General features: G+C 39.1%; 1 protein-coding gene across 1 annotated transcript; it reads right to left on the reverse strand.

The window, feature by feature from the left end:
- Positions 1 to 4,307: 4,307 nt before the first annotated feature.
- On the reverse strand, positions 4,308 to 11,425 carry LOC139719750 (uncharacterized). Its single transcript, XM_071631143.1, has 5 exons — positions 10,856 to 11,425; positions 9,348 to 9,408; positions 8,520 to 8,698; positions 7,228 to 7,347; positions 4,308 to 6,478 (listed from the first exon to the last, which is right to left on the reverse strand). The coding sequence occupies exons 1-5, from the start codon at positions 11,423 to 11,425 to the stop codon at positions 6,290 to 6,292; spliced, it is 1,119 nt and encodes a 372-aa protein (XP_071487244.1). The 3' UTR covers positions 4,308 to 6,289.
- Between the last annotated feature and the right edge of the window lie 3,039 nt (positions 11,426 to 14,464).

A 14,464-nucleotide genomic window follows, 5' to 3' on the forward strand; every position in this document is an offset into this window, starting at 1 on the left:
GTATCATTTCTTCAATAAAGAGTATTGTTCTGTACCCCTCATGATCATGGTCATTGAATGTCAACTTCCTTAATTGATATTTTGATATTTCACTACAATATCTTCATTCAACATTTGTCCAGTGTACATGAATTCCATATATCATAGTGGAGCACGATTCGAGTTAATTGTAACTTTATGAGACTTTTGGTCTGTAAGAGCATTACTTTTTCTTGTGTTATTTTGGCCTATTGAATTATATTGTTTTCTTCCACATTTTTAAGAAACATATGTTGCCATAAATTCTTGATTGAGTTTGAAATGTGGTAATTAGTTTTTAATAAAGAGTGCCATGATGGAATGTGTTTCTTGAGAAGTGTGTTCACTTGACTGTGATCAGGAAAATATGTTGTATAGTGTACTGCATAAGCTGTTTATTTTCGTGTGCAGATATTTTTGCAAATGAAGAGGTCACAGACATCTTTGGAAGATGCTATTTTCGTGAACTGACACCAAGGATATTGTAAGTGCACTATTACCCTGATGCATGGCGACATTTTCGCGTGTTGTTAAATTTGTGGACCAACAGTGATTCGCGAAATTTGCAAAAATTCAACCCTCGCAAAAATTACAGCTCGTGCAGTAATATCCTCTGCCAGGTTTTACGAGCCAGGAAAGAGATGAATGAAAAGATGACAACAAAAGACACAAGGAAACAATGAATCCATGTAACTTAATCAGTTATATATGGACTCCATTATGATCTATCACAGAAAACAAAGAATAGAGAGAGCGTGAGAGAGTGAAGGAGAGAGATTAAGAAGGAATCATAACATAAGATCTTGATACATGCAACTCAGCCCCCCAAAGATGGGTGTGACTGGGGAAAAATGGATGGAAAGAAGGCAGAGGAAGAATATGAGAAAAAGCGAAATAGATGAGCAAAGAGAGGAGTGCATTTGTGTGGAGGGGAGGAGAGGACATAGAACTGGTTGAAAGAAGAGCACAGTGGTATGTGTGCCATCATCTCAGTATCATACATGTACAATCAACAGCTGTCTTGATTAAATCTTGCCACTAGAAATAAATGGGCGAGGACGGGAGAGTGAGGCTGATGACCCTGCGCAACTCTTCCTCACTTTAATCCAATTCATGCGGGAGTCACAACTTCACCCATTATCATCCTTATACTTCCAACGAGAGCGAGAATCGGACTGATTAGCCATCTTCACACTCAAAGAATATAGTGATACTAGAAGTTGTAGTCGTCTTCGCCTGCACAGGACAAACATCATCATCATCACCACCATCATCATCATCATCATCATCATCATCATCATCATCATCATCATCATCATCATCATCATCATCATCATCATCATGCAATCATCTTTAAGACCATACATGTAATACACTTGACCATACATGACATAAATCATCACCATTATTTTAATTACTTCTCAAGATAACGAACTGGCTGCAAGTCAGTCTCGAAAACCTCTCTGTCATAGTTACATTTTTGATTTTGAATGTGGCACAGTCTTCATTTCATAACAAACCAATGTAAAACCACAGCTACATTCATTTCACATGTACTGTGACACTTGACATCACTAACATTATGTACTTTGCACTCATATAGTTTTAGCTCATGGGGCAAGCCTTTGAATGAAACATATTTCATGGGATGGTACAGAATCCACCTTGTTATATCAAAACAGCAAATTCATTCTATGAAACTAATTTTTGAATTTATACAAAAGCCATGTTGTAAAATGTCTTGGTTCTTCCCCCCCCCCCCCCCATCAGATCTGTCTGATCATACTTCATTCCACTGATTTCAAAATAGTAATTATGGGTATGTTGAATATTAAAATTAAGCACTTAAGAATAAATGTGATACACATGGGTGTGTGGTGTTAATAGCTCGTCTCTCATTAAGGAGTTGCAGTACAGATAAGAATATTACAGATGAGTAAACACACTGTAACTTTGAAAAAAAAAAATGGAACCAATTTTTCTGTTATCTCCAAAGGAAATATAAAAGGGATTTCCAAAATTCAAACAACTGCATGTCAGGTTGACCTGACATAAAAATAAGGTTTATAAGTACGTTAAATACTCATCGAAAGGATTTTCCAAAGACAATACAGTTGTACAGAGTACAGATCAAGGTTAATTACTTTTACATTAAATACTGTGCAAGCTGATGCAGGGATTATTTCAAAGATCTCGTGCACAAATTCATCATAGACAGGTCAAAGAGAAGAATGTACAACACAATGACAGAGGCTTACTGCTGGTTCTTTAACCAGACGAGACAAGCTGATTTTGCTGTAACATATGCTTCCCATATGTGACCCTGCATCACAAAACCAACAAAAAGTCGCCAGACATGGATTTTTAGTTAAGGGTAGATTTTGAAAGAGCAGACTCGAAGCTTTAAAATGATGTATAACTCAATTCAAATGGACTCCCCTAACCTACCTAAATACATGTACAGGAAAGAAAGCACACACTCTGGAAAAGTGTGAACTGAGAAAAGAGGCTCTGAAGTACAGGGTCTATTCAAGCGCTTAATCTTTCACCAAGCCGCGCTAGCTGTGCGATGAAAGGGACATAACACAGGATGTCAACCACCAGAGCAACAACAATGAAGGGATTATCAAATTAAGTTGAAATTGAGCATGTTCTATTAACACATTCTGTCCATGATTAATGCCAACTTTCAAAGCAGTAGCATTATCATTTCAAAAGTTATTTGACTTGAAAGTTAAGAGTGTACAAACGATTTCAAGAAATGAAAAGGGGCCTCTAATACAAACCTGATCATTCTACTCACCCCCAAGAAGGGGTTGTAGGAAAACTGCTGAAAACACACTTTCCCATTTGTGTTATGATCTAAACTAAAGAATAATGTAGAAGTAAGATAGCTCTTTCAGAAAATATGAAAAACTAAAGATTGACTTAGTTTACCCATTTCACCTGTTTTCAGTCCTCACGTAAACTCAAGGGGTGCAACTTTTTGTTTGTTTTGTGATGCACGGTCACATATGCACCTAGCCGAGTATACTCAGGACTAGTCTTCAACGGGTTAATAAGCGTATACAGTGGACTCTCGTTAAAGCGAAGTCCTCAAGACTGGCAGTTTTCAAATTGTTACATCGAAATTTTGTTATAACCAAACAAATAAACAATGAAAAACATAGAGTTGATAATGTTGCAGCCTGAATTTTTACTTTGTTGTAACTGGAATTTCGTTATAACCAGGTTTGTTATAATGGGACTGCACTGTACACACTTTAATTTACAATAATTCTGAAAGAAACAGAAAATCTGTAGGTGGTTATAGAGTTCTCAGCACATCAAACTAATGTCAGTCTGACTCTGAGATGACAATATGCCATTTTCAGCAGTACACACATTGACCTTAACCCATTGTCAACAAGGGATACTTGGCTTTAGTTTGAAGACCGTGGGGACACCATGGAGTGGGAAGGCTGACCAAGCTCGGAGTGGAAAGGCTGACCCACCATGGAGTGGGAAGGCTGACCCAGCTCGGATACATTCAGGAATCCTTGTAACAATTGTGCACAGCTATATCACTGATCTCTATGTATTCAGTACACATACAGCCAAAGAATCTCGACTGGAGTTGACCATTACCGATGAGCATACACTTTGATGCACAAACACGCTGGCACATGGCTGACTGGTGCTATTTGTGATTTTAGAATGTATGACGGGGGGCATTGAATGAAGATCAATTCAATGGGACCATCCATGTGTCCCCACGCTATCAGAGCCCTGTTTCACAAAGCTGTGCGTAAAGTTACGAATGACTTACGAGCGACTGGTGATCAGTTCTTGTGCTGAATTATTTAAATAAGTATTGATGTGCTATATAAGTATAGCACATCAGAACTGATCACCAGTCGCTTGTAAGTTGTACGTAACTTTAAGGACAGCTTTATGAAACACCCCCTGGTCTCATTTACATGAATATCTTGGGTGCATGTCACAAGTTCAATACCCACAAGTCATACAGTCCACAAGTCATACAGCCCATGAGTGCAACACTAAGCAAACAAGGCCCACGAGACTGACATATTAAGCCCCGTTAATAGTAATGTTGAACTTGTGGGCTGTTTCTACCTCGTGTCGAGCTCATGGGCCTTATTTGCCTAGTACTGAACTCATGGGCTGTATGACTCGTGGACTGTATGACTCATGGACCTTTTTCAATGTCGAGCTCGTGGGCTGTATGACTTGAGGGTTTTGGTCTCGTGGGATGACACCAACACCTCTCTATATTTTTTCTCCAATAATTGACTGGAAAATTGCTTGATGCAAATAAAAGAAAATCCAAGCACTATGCCATATTTCTCACCATCACTTCAAGCAGCAATATTGTTAACATTCCAGCAAGTAATACTGTAAAAGTGGATTTTTAGGTGCGACTAATTTTTCGTGTTTGACCAGGGAAAAAGAGCTTTGTGTGTTTTCAATTCCGAGGAATCAAAACATTAACTACTGAAACATATGGCAAGCAAAAATATTCGCATGCTTTTATTTCACACTAGTTTCTGGTTGCGCGAAATGCACAAAATTTCCACTTTTACAGCAACAGAAACCATGCATAATCGGTCAATATAATGTTATCTACAGTGGGCATGATTGCAAGCAGAGTCACAACTATAAATATATCTGGATAGGGTGTACACATGGATCATTGCAGTGATAAACTCAATTTCAGTGAGTAATCATACAAGCATGATTACTTCCACATTTTCAACACAATAGGTGAAGACACAATCTTATACATATATCTCATTTGTGAGAGTCCAGCTCAAAACCCATAAAATGCTGCAGATAAGGATTTTGTGTAATGGACCAAAATGATATGTTATTTGGGTTGCCTGACTCCAAATTTTGAAGTTTGTTTCACCTGGGAGAGCAATGTTTTCTCTACCTCTGCAATGGTTGCGTAATAAAGTTATGATCGCAGAAAAAAAAAAAAAAATGGTGACTTAAAAGAATGACTATATTTGGACCATTATATAATGTATATACAATGTATTTTTTTTTTGACAGGTGCACCTAGATGCTGCTTTCACTGCAAAATATAGCATACATGTATTTTCATTGATCCCTCTACACAGCAGGCTTGAGTGATCCCAATCTTCAAATCCTCTTTACTTCTTTTTCGATGAAATTTCACCTCCTACCTCTCTCTTACTTCAATCACTTATGGGTTAGGATGGTCCAATTCAAACAATTAATATATCATTTTACAGCTCAGAGCATACTCTTTTTTTAGTATGTAGAAGAGTGAAAATCCATTTTTTTGGCCTACTCTTTGTGGGTTTTGAGGTGGGCAGTCACATTTGTTGTCACACTCAAAAGTGAGATTTTCTCAAAGGAGAATGTTTCCGCATAGTGGCAACGAAACAAAGCAAAAAGGAAGGCTGAACAATCAAGCAAAAATTAGATCCATTCTATCGTATGCTTATTGTATATCAGAACGTCTGACGAGCATTAACAAAATGATGGCCATTTTGTCCAAATGGCTTTTAATAATATTGTTATTCAAAACTCCATCGTGACTGAAAGGCAACAACAAAATAAGTACATTTAACTATCTGCCTACAGGAAATTGGTAAGCCCTTTTTGAATTATGCGGGAATAATGTTAATCTCACAGGGAGTAGCTTAACTGACTGCAACTTTACTTATACTTGCCATCTTGGGCATTCTTTCCATTTCCATCACAACCACATGCCTCATGAGACATTTTTTCCATAAGTCTGAATTTCAGTAGCTGTCTCAGATTTTGCACATGAGATGAAAAATATGATAGTAAAAACAATACCACTGGACAACTTATCGCTACCGTGCACTGTATTCATCTCCCACCTTCATCTTTTGGTTTATGTATAGTTGGTGGAAAGAATGAATGTAATTACGATCATTAGTGTAATATATTTTGGGCTCTTTCACCGAAGTACTGCTATAAGTGTTCTACATTTATTATCCCATACCACCAAACACCACATAATGCTGTGTGTCCACTCCTCTGGGACCATTTCTTGGAAATGGTCCAAGCAGTACGAAACCTGAAATGGACTCCGCATCTTGGCACGAGACTCCTTACAGTATATTGCAACATCCACTGGTATCACAGTTTTCCTCATCAGCATTTCACTCAACGTTCTCTCTTGGTAACTTAAAGGCTTTGCTCTTAAAGGAACCAGGGAGGGTCTCCATCTCACAAGCATCCTCAGCCCAAAGCATCCTCCTCAACCACGGTATCAGCTCCCGTTGCCAGGGTTCTGCTGGAAGTTGACGGAGTAGGATCCCGTGTTGGGGTCCTGCTGCAGCTGAAAGTTGTTGGTGGAGAGACCGAACGGCCTCAGGACCATGTTCCCCAACTCCTTCAGCTTCCCAAACATCTCTTCCTTCAGTTTCTCATTCCGCTCCTTGATTTGGTCTGGTAGTCTCTGTAAATTGGAACAATGACATCAGACAAATTCTCTCAGCATGGTTCATAGAACCAGGGCATCAAGGTTACTGCAAAACCAGAAACATTTGCGGCATAAAACTTTCACAAATTGGAGCTGACGGCCTTACTCGCAGCATTAAACTTTTGCAAATTGCCACTGGCATTCAGTGCCTTGCATAGACAGAACCCCTTGCATGCATTTTACTTTCGCAAATCTTGGCTCCTTGCAAAATTTGCGAAAGTTTCATGCAAGCAAAAATTTACGGTTTTACAATAGATTGTAGATAGATAGCTAGCTAGATAGATATGTAGTCATCAGTTGATAAACGGATAAAAACAGATAGTCACATAGATAAAGACAGATGTAAACATACTTAGATGAAGACAATAGATACATGAACAGATAGATATCGGTAGATGAATACTGCAACATGAGCACCATTTTCATACAGAGATCTTTAAAACTGAAAAACTTATGAAAATGTATACATTTTAAGAAAAATCTATGTTGTCAAAGTCATATGACTGTGGTGGCATAGTGATGTTGCCAGAGATCACCAGTAGCCATGACAACAGTCATACACAGACATATACCCTTGAAGCTCATATCCAGTTGCCTTTAAAGTCATGTGGACCCTTTCATTCATTGAGCACACTGACACAATGGCAATCTAAAATGAAAATCATTGCCATGGAGATCACTTAGTTAAAACCAATCAGCTGTCAGCATCTGGTTATCAGGCTCACCATGCACGCAGCTCTGGCTTCATAACAAGAAGGGTCCAGTTCCAGCACCTTCTGAAAGTCAGCCAGCGCCTCATCAAGTTTCTCCATCAGCTCATAGGTATTTGCTCTTCTGAGCCAAACCTGTATCATGACAGAATGAAACGTGATACCAAAATGATGATCTGATGTCTACCACCTATCTGACATGAACAATGATGGCAGAATTCAACAAAGACGTGACGACTTGAATTTTGCATTGCAATTCTCGACAAAGTATCAACATAACATAACATCAATGGAATGGTACACATTCATTTATCCACATTTCATATGTGGTATGTTTCTCTTGACTAAATACACATGAACCATTCCCATAATCACAGCAAAGTGATAGTTTATTGGCATACACTTGTATTTGCCATAACACATACCTGTTAGGATTCACAGGTATTTGTGAGTTTCTGACTTAATATGCAATCTACTGTATTACTATTTGGGGTACAAATACCCTGTAGTGTATTGTGGCATTCATGAATGTAATGTCTGCACATACAGCGTAATTTATTTTCAGTCTCTCATCAAAGATGGAGGAAAAAAAACAACACAATTGTACTCAAAGCCTGTCCATAAGTAATCTACATAATATACTCAATTGCTCGACAGTATGTATATTTCCATGAGACAGGGCAGTGGTAAAATGAGTAGCATAAGTCTGGTATCAGCCCCCCCCCCCCCCCCCCAAAAAAAAAAAAGAAAGAAAGAAGATAAGATAAATGTGACACACTACTGCTGTATGTATATAATATAGTTTCATTCTTGCACAAATGGAGAGTCAAAAAAGCAGTAGGGTACATCCACTTTCTCAAGACAATAAGATATGGTATCAAAAGTACTATTTGAGGGGGTGACTAAGAAATGAAAAGAGATACCCAGAGTATTACCAGTAAAACAGGAACTAGGGTGTAGAAACAGACACAGACATTGATATCAATTTGATGTACACAATATACTGTAAATGCAAAAATTTTTGCGATACATTAAATTTGCGTATTTTGTGCGACTTTTGGCTAACGCAAATTCTAAAACCAGCAAAAAAATATCTTCACAATTTTTTCTGCACGTTTTGAATGGGTTGACAAATGCGTGACGCGAAATCAAGAACCCACTAATTTTTAGAGTCGCTCAGTGTGAAAAAGTAATCACACGAAACTAGTGACGTTTACAGTATGACACTATACAAGAGCCAAGGATGTGGAGTGAGGAAGTGGTGATCATGAAAGTGAAGGACGTTCATCATGCCCTCTGGAGCTGACCTTCAGATAATGTGGGTGGAGTTCCAGTGCCTTGTTGCAGTCCTCGACAGCTTTCTCATACAACTCTCTGCGAACTTGGCATGCCGCGCGGTTGGCATACATGATGGCCCGCTCTTTCTTGTAGCACAGAGGACAAATGCTGAGAGCTTCAGTGTACTTTGACATAGCATCTAAGAATTCTGAAGTGGGGGAGAAGGACATCAGATAAAAAGCATTTTTGCATTGCAGTTGGAAATGAAATGGGAAGAATGATTAATTCTTTGTTTTGCTTTGACAGATAACTGACAATTCTTTCAGAGACTAGAAATCAACAATGGAATTTTAAAAAATTTAAGAGGATGAATTACGTTAGAAACCACATCATAATGAGCTCACTATGAGTTATAGCTTTTAGCAAGGTGAATTCAGTGCTCTTGATTTTTATTTAGTGTATATGGCTGATTTCTTTTTCAGTACATTTACAACGATGTACAGCTTTAAGATATCGAGGTAAAATCAGAAGTATACCCGCAATCACATTATAATGGGGTTTCCCTGTCTAGTAACGAATATCACATGCAATGTATTGCACTATTGTTGAGTCTCAACACTACATTTTCGTTCATCTTTGCCCTTATATGTAATGACAGAAGTATCACAAATGTTCTGTAACCATCCCTGTAGCAGCACAAATTCTAATGTTCATGTAATTACAACTGACATGAGAATCTTTGCAGCTAATACAGTACTCATATGTTTGTACTTTTGTACATCTGCAGAGTGAACGGCATCTAAAAAATATTTCAGGTAAAAGAAATACAAAATCATGAAGTTTGGGTTTGATCTCACCTAGTTGCTTGAACAGATCATTTCCTTCAGCTTTATGGCTCTGAGCCTCATCTTTCAGTTTCTGTGGAAAAAATTGTGTAAAAAAAAGAAGTAGAAAACACACGCAGGACCCAAATATAACAAAGATACTTCAATTAATACTTGCTCTTTAATCTGTTCTGATAAAGCTCTTGATAATATATCTTAATCAAAGTTTATACACAATAAAAGATCCTATAGTAAGGATAAGTACAACAGGAAAAATAATTTGAGGCATCTGCAGGGATTTTCAGGATGGAAGATCATATTACACCTTCTGCAGTAAGAACTTTTGCTCACATACAGGTACACAGAACAATTTCTGACACACAAAGAATTAGGCCATCTACCTTTCTCCCTCTGTTTCATTTAAGGTCATTCCTATCACCAGGTTCTACATCAAGGACCTCATTAAAACAGAGTTTCACTGTACACACAGTATTGCTCACCATGAAATTTTGAAAAAGCATTTTAAGACCTTCACAAAAGAATAACTTTTGCACAATCTTTATCAACTTAGTTAAGTTGAAAGGTAAAATATCAAATGCATTTTTTTCCTGAATCAAATTAACTTTTTCATCTAAAGTATCTAAATTCTCATATATTTCTTAACTTTAATGAATGTGCCATGTACTAGTATGCCCTATTAATGGAAAACACATTGTATGAATTTCTATTTCTGCTGAAAAATGAGCTAAGTTATATTGAAATATATGTGACCCGCTACAACAAAAGGATCCTAAAGTCACTGACGGCTGAGCCGAGAAAATCGAGTTTGAAGTCACATCATCAAAATTGGTCAAAACGATTGGATTTCTGTTTGTGGCATAATTTTGTAGTCTAGTGTTTTGTCTATCATCTGCCGAAATTTCGAAGCTAAATGATCAAAGGAAAGGCAAGAAATCAGCATTTTTCTGGGCCATGATTTTCCGACTTTCAACGTAACAGAAACGTGTCCTAAGATTTGGATTTAGTGCCGCAGCTAGATGTAGACTCCACTCCTAGCAATGAGGGAGTGATCTCATTGGTCAGTGCGTGGCATCCTGATTACTGATTGGTCATGCTTAGACCGCTGGCGCTAAGCTTGAATGAACATTGCAGAAGTCGCTAGGAGCATGCCTTCTATTGTCAAGCGGTAAAAACTGTCTCGCCTTCCCTTGATCATGATAGCGTCGCAAGGAAAACCTTTAAGCCGTTTTTCTTGAAACTCTGATTTCCACAACTGCTTGACATGCACTAATAAAAATCATCGATATCTCCACAACCGAGTACTTTTATGAGTTGTGCTATGTCCTCCCCTGACTTTCGGATCCTTTTGTTGTAGCGGGTCACATATGATTAAATGAATTCACAATAGATAGCGAACATTTAATTTTGATAGGCATCATGTCATGTCATCCGCAAAGGACTGCATTTGTTGAAGTCAACTTTTCATGTACTTTCAACTAAGGTTGAATAAAAACTAGACCAGAATTCTATAACTGACATACCACTCTCTCTTCTTCTGTCATTGCATCTTCCCGTTCCTGTCGCAGTTTCTCCTCATCGACCGAGTCCACCTCCTCCACCACTTCCTCCTCCTTCTCTTCAATCTGTCCAACCTCATCAACTGCCTCATCTTCGTTTTCCTCTGCTCTTAAACCTTCATGATAATCCTCTTCGTTAGACGCTATTTGGTCCCCAGGATGCAAAAGTTCCGAGACGGAAGACTCTAGAGAATTTCTGTGGGTTTCCTCTTTATCGTTTGGGGTGTCTCTGAGGCCGCTGTCATGGCTGCTGTCTTCAAGACTTGGACTTGTGGTGCATGCACTTTGGGCAAGCTCACCACCGTTTCTGCTGGGATTGTCTGTCTCTTCTGAGTGCTTGTGAACAGAGCTGGCAGTCTGCGATGCACAGTCTGGCAAACCACCACTTTCCGTTGATGATTCACCCTGCTGTGCTGATGTTGTCAGGCTCTCTGCCTTGTTCTGGTCCTGTGACTCACTGGCCAATGCGTCAAAGAATTCGTCATCCGAGTCGAAGTCCACAAGAGCGTCCTGGAAATCACCCTCTGCAGCCATGATGCTGTTTAAAAAAACCACAACAAACAAACAGGCAAAGCATTCTGTTAGAGCTAAAACATAGTTCTCAGAAGGGCTCAAATTTCACTTTACACCATTTGGAATTTGCTTGCAACACATCGAAAGGCTTCATCAAGAAACTTGTCTGGCTGATGTGATTTGTCAAGATAATGGGTTGTTTTGGAATATTTTGAGATCAAAAGCATACTAAACTAGAAAAGCACTCTGAGAGCGCAGACCTTCTCCAAGCAGCTACTTTCCACTGATGATCTTGCTCTTCCCAAAGAGATTTTTCTCCTCTCCACCACTGGGGAAAAGCTCTTTGGGCTCTTCCATAGAGATCAGTGATTTCTACACCCATAGGTATACATGCTGAAAAATCGTCCTATTTCTCAATATACATGTAGAAGCCTTTGTTACGTCATAAACCCTCAGCTGCACGGCGCGACGTGCCCTAGCAGAAACTGGAGCACGCACTTTAGTGCGCGTTTGAAAACCTATAAAATGCGCAGCTTGAACTCCCAAGTTTATTGACCCTACCTGTCAAAATACCAAAAATCCTTCATAAATTCCCCAAAAATTCTTGGATCACTACCAAAATTTAATCATTTGTCACTTGTGTCATTCTCAACCTTTCCTGCAACTGTCATCCAAATCCTTGCACAACTTTTTGAGTTATTTTGCACACAAACAAACTAACAATCCGACAGCAACGAAAACATAACCTCCTCCCTTGGCGGAGGTAATAATAATTTCAATTACAACACACAACTTTTATTCCTGAAGCACCCTCCACATTCAGTAGTGGGTAGGTTAGCCTGACCAGAAAGCACGGCATCCTCATGCGCCACACTTAACAAAGCTGTGTATAGTTAAGGTAGGTAGAACATTACCAGTACCGTACATGATGATTGAAATGTGTCCTATTAATATAGTAATGAATTGTAGGCAGCCAACATGGTATATTGGTAGTGGTACTGCATGCAATTCACTCTCAAGGGAGGGATATACCGCTATGGCAGATGTGCACATGTAATTGATGTAATCAATTCACCAGATCACATGGACACTGTACCAGGTTAAATGCACTGACATTGCAATAATTCCAGCATAACTTTTTGGGTAATATTTTGCATGTTTGATGTTATCCAACTCATACTGTGTTTTCACAGCATTTCCTAAAGCACTTGTGTTCCACACACTTTTCTATGGGTAATTTATATGTCTCATTTATTAACAGCATAAATGGACAGTTTCTGCAGTCATACATGGAAACTATTTTTTACCTTTAAATTGTATTTGATGCTGATAAGAAACATCACATCCAGAATAAAACAAAGGAAACAGAAACATGAAATATCATATCATCTGACCTCCTCCTCGGAGGCAATCCCCAAAGAAAGATCAAATTTGCTAAATTGTGGTAAATCTGATCAACATTCATCATTATCCGTTTTCCAGTGTGCACAAGAACAGTAGCAACTGCAACTGCAGTCAGCCGGCACTAGTGCACCAAATGGGGCTTTGCTGTGGAGGTTGTAAGGGTTCGTTAGACAACACACAGAATGACTGATATCGACACCAGGAATATGCAATCTGTTCTCTTTTACTTTTGCCGACACAAGCTTTACCTCTTCGTCGTTACATCGTCGTTCCTCCTTTCTTCCTCTTACATCGATCTCCACCAATCGTGATCGTGATCGTTCTACATAATCGATCTACTATCGTAATCGTTCTACATAATTGATCTACTATTCCCCTTACACTCCCCCCTCAAAATTCTTCTACAGAATTTTCCAACATTTAACCAAACAAAGACAGGTTAACACAACTTCTCAGACTTTAAATACTACGGCTACTAAACAATGCACACTACCCTGAACTACACTTTCGTTTTAACGTCTAAATGTCACTTACACCACAGTGTAAATAAAACTATGTATTCTAACCTCTGTATACAAACAACTTTAGTATTCATGATGCTGCTACCCAGGCCCTGTGTCAGTGGTACATGACAATACGACTGAAGTCCATGAAACATGCAAATGTGAGAGTATTATTTTGTCCACATAAATGACCAAATCTGACAGATGTTGTGAATATAGTGTTGAATTTCCTAGGCCTTTTCACCACTTCATTGAAATCTTTCTGAACAGGCTAAAACAAAATACCAGTGCACTGTCAGCATGCTATAAACATACGGTACATTAATGTCCTTAACATCATAACAGATACTGTTAGATACAACATGGAAAAATAATCCATGTTCACATACACATCTTTCAAAACACAACAAAAAACACCAGTCCTTTCTCCAAAATCAGCAAGCACCAATGTCCAAGGTGATAGAAAACATTAAAAACTTTCACTTGTCCTACTAGTCTTTGTTGTTGTCGTGCAATACACAGTTTTTTCAGTGTTAATTACACTTCCTGTGACAGTGTTCAATCGTCCTTACAAAGTTTCATTTGGTCCGCATGCACGATGCGTGTGTTTCGGGGGTTGTTCTTGTGGACAACCAAGAAAGTCACAGGTGTCACACGCTTTCGCACAATGTATTGTCCCGCCCATCGTGGCGCTAGCTTCGCACTGAAGGACTTTTTTGCGTTTGACAATGGAAATGTCTTGATTAGCACCTGGTCCCCTTCTTGCACGCGTACCTCACAACGGCGCTTGTTGTAATGCTTTGCTGCGTCATCTCTTGCCTTCTGTTGGCGAAGCTCCAACTCCGGATCGCTTGGAAGGTCGGTACACACTGCTGCAGGGGGTCCAAGCCTGTTCGTCATTGGGGAGTTCAGTTTCCTACCAAACATGAGGCGGGCAGGCTCCACTCCTAGAGCGTCGTGGCAACTGGAGTTCAAAGCAAAGGTGAATTCCGCCACATGTACATCCCATAGACGATGATCATCTTCAGTGTGTGCCTGGAGCATTGCCTTCAAATTGCGGTTGACTCTTTCCACCCAATTACTCTGAGGATGATATGGAGTGGTGAAAACTTGTTCCACTCCCCATTCCTCGCACACCGCTCTGAGATTCTTC

The sequence above is a fragment of the Diadema antillarum genome, unplaced genomic scaffold, assembly GCF_040938485.1.
Source record: "Diadema antillarum isolate AM-2024a unplaced genomic scaffold, OU_Dant_1.0 scf00000009, whole genome shotgun sequence".
NCBI classification, from domain to species: Eukaryota; Metazoa; Echinodermata; class Echinoidea; order Diadematoida; family Diadematidae; genus Diadema; species Diadema antillarum.

Bases quoted from the DNA above. Each gene is read 5' to 3' on its own strand.
- LOC139719750 (XM_071631143.1), bottom strand. From the start codon at position 11,425: ATGGCTGCAGAGGGTGATTTCCAGGACGCTCTTGTGGACTTCGACTCG. The intron at 7,348-8,519 runs GTCAGCTCCAGA...GTCATGATACAG, and splicing joins TCCACCCACATTATCTGAAG to GTTTGGCTCAGAAGAGCAAA. The intron at 6,479-7,227 runs GTGAGCCTGATA...TCCAATTTACAG, and splicing joins AAGCCAGAGCTGCGTGCATG to AGACTACCAGACCAAATCAA.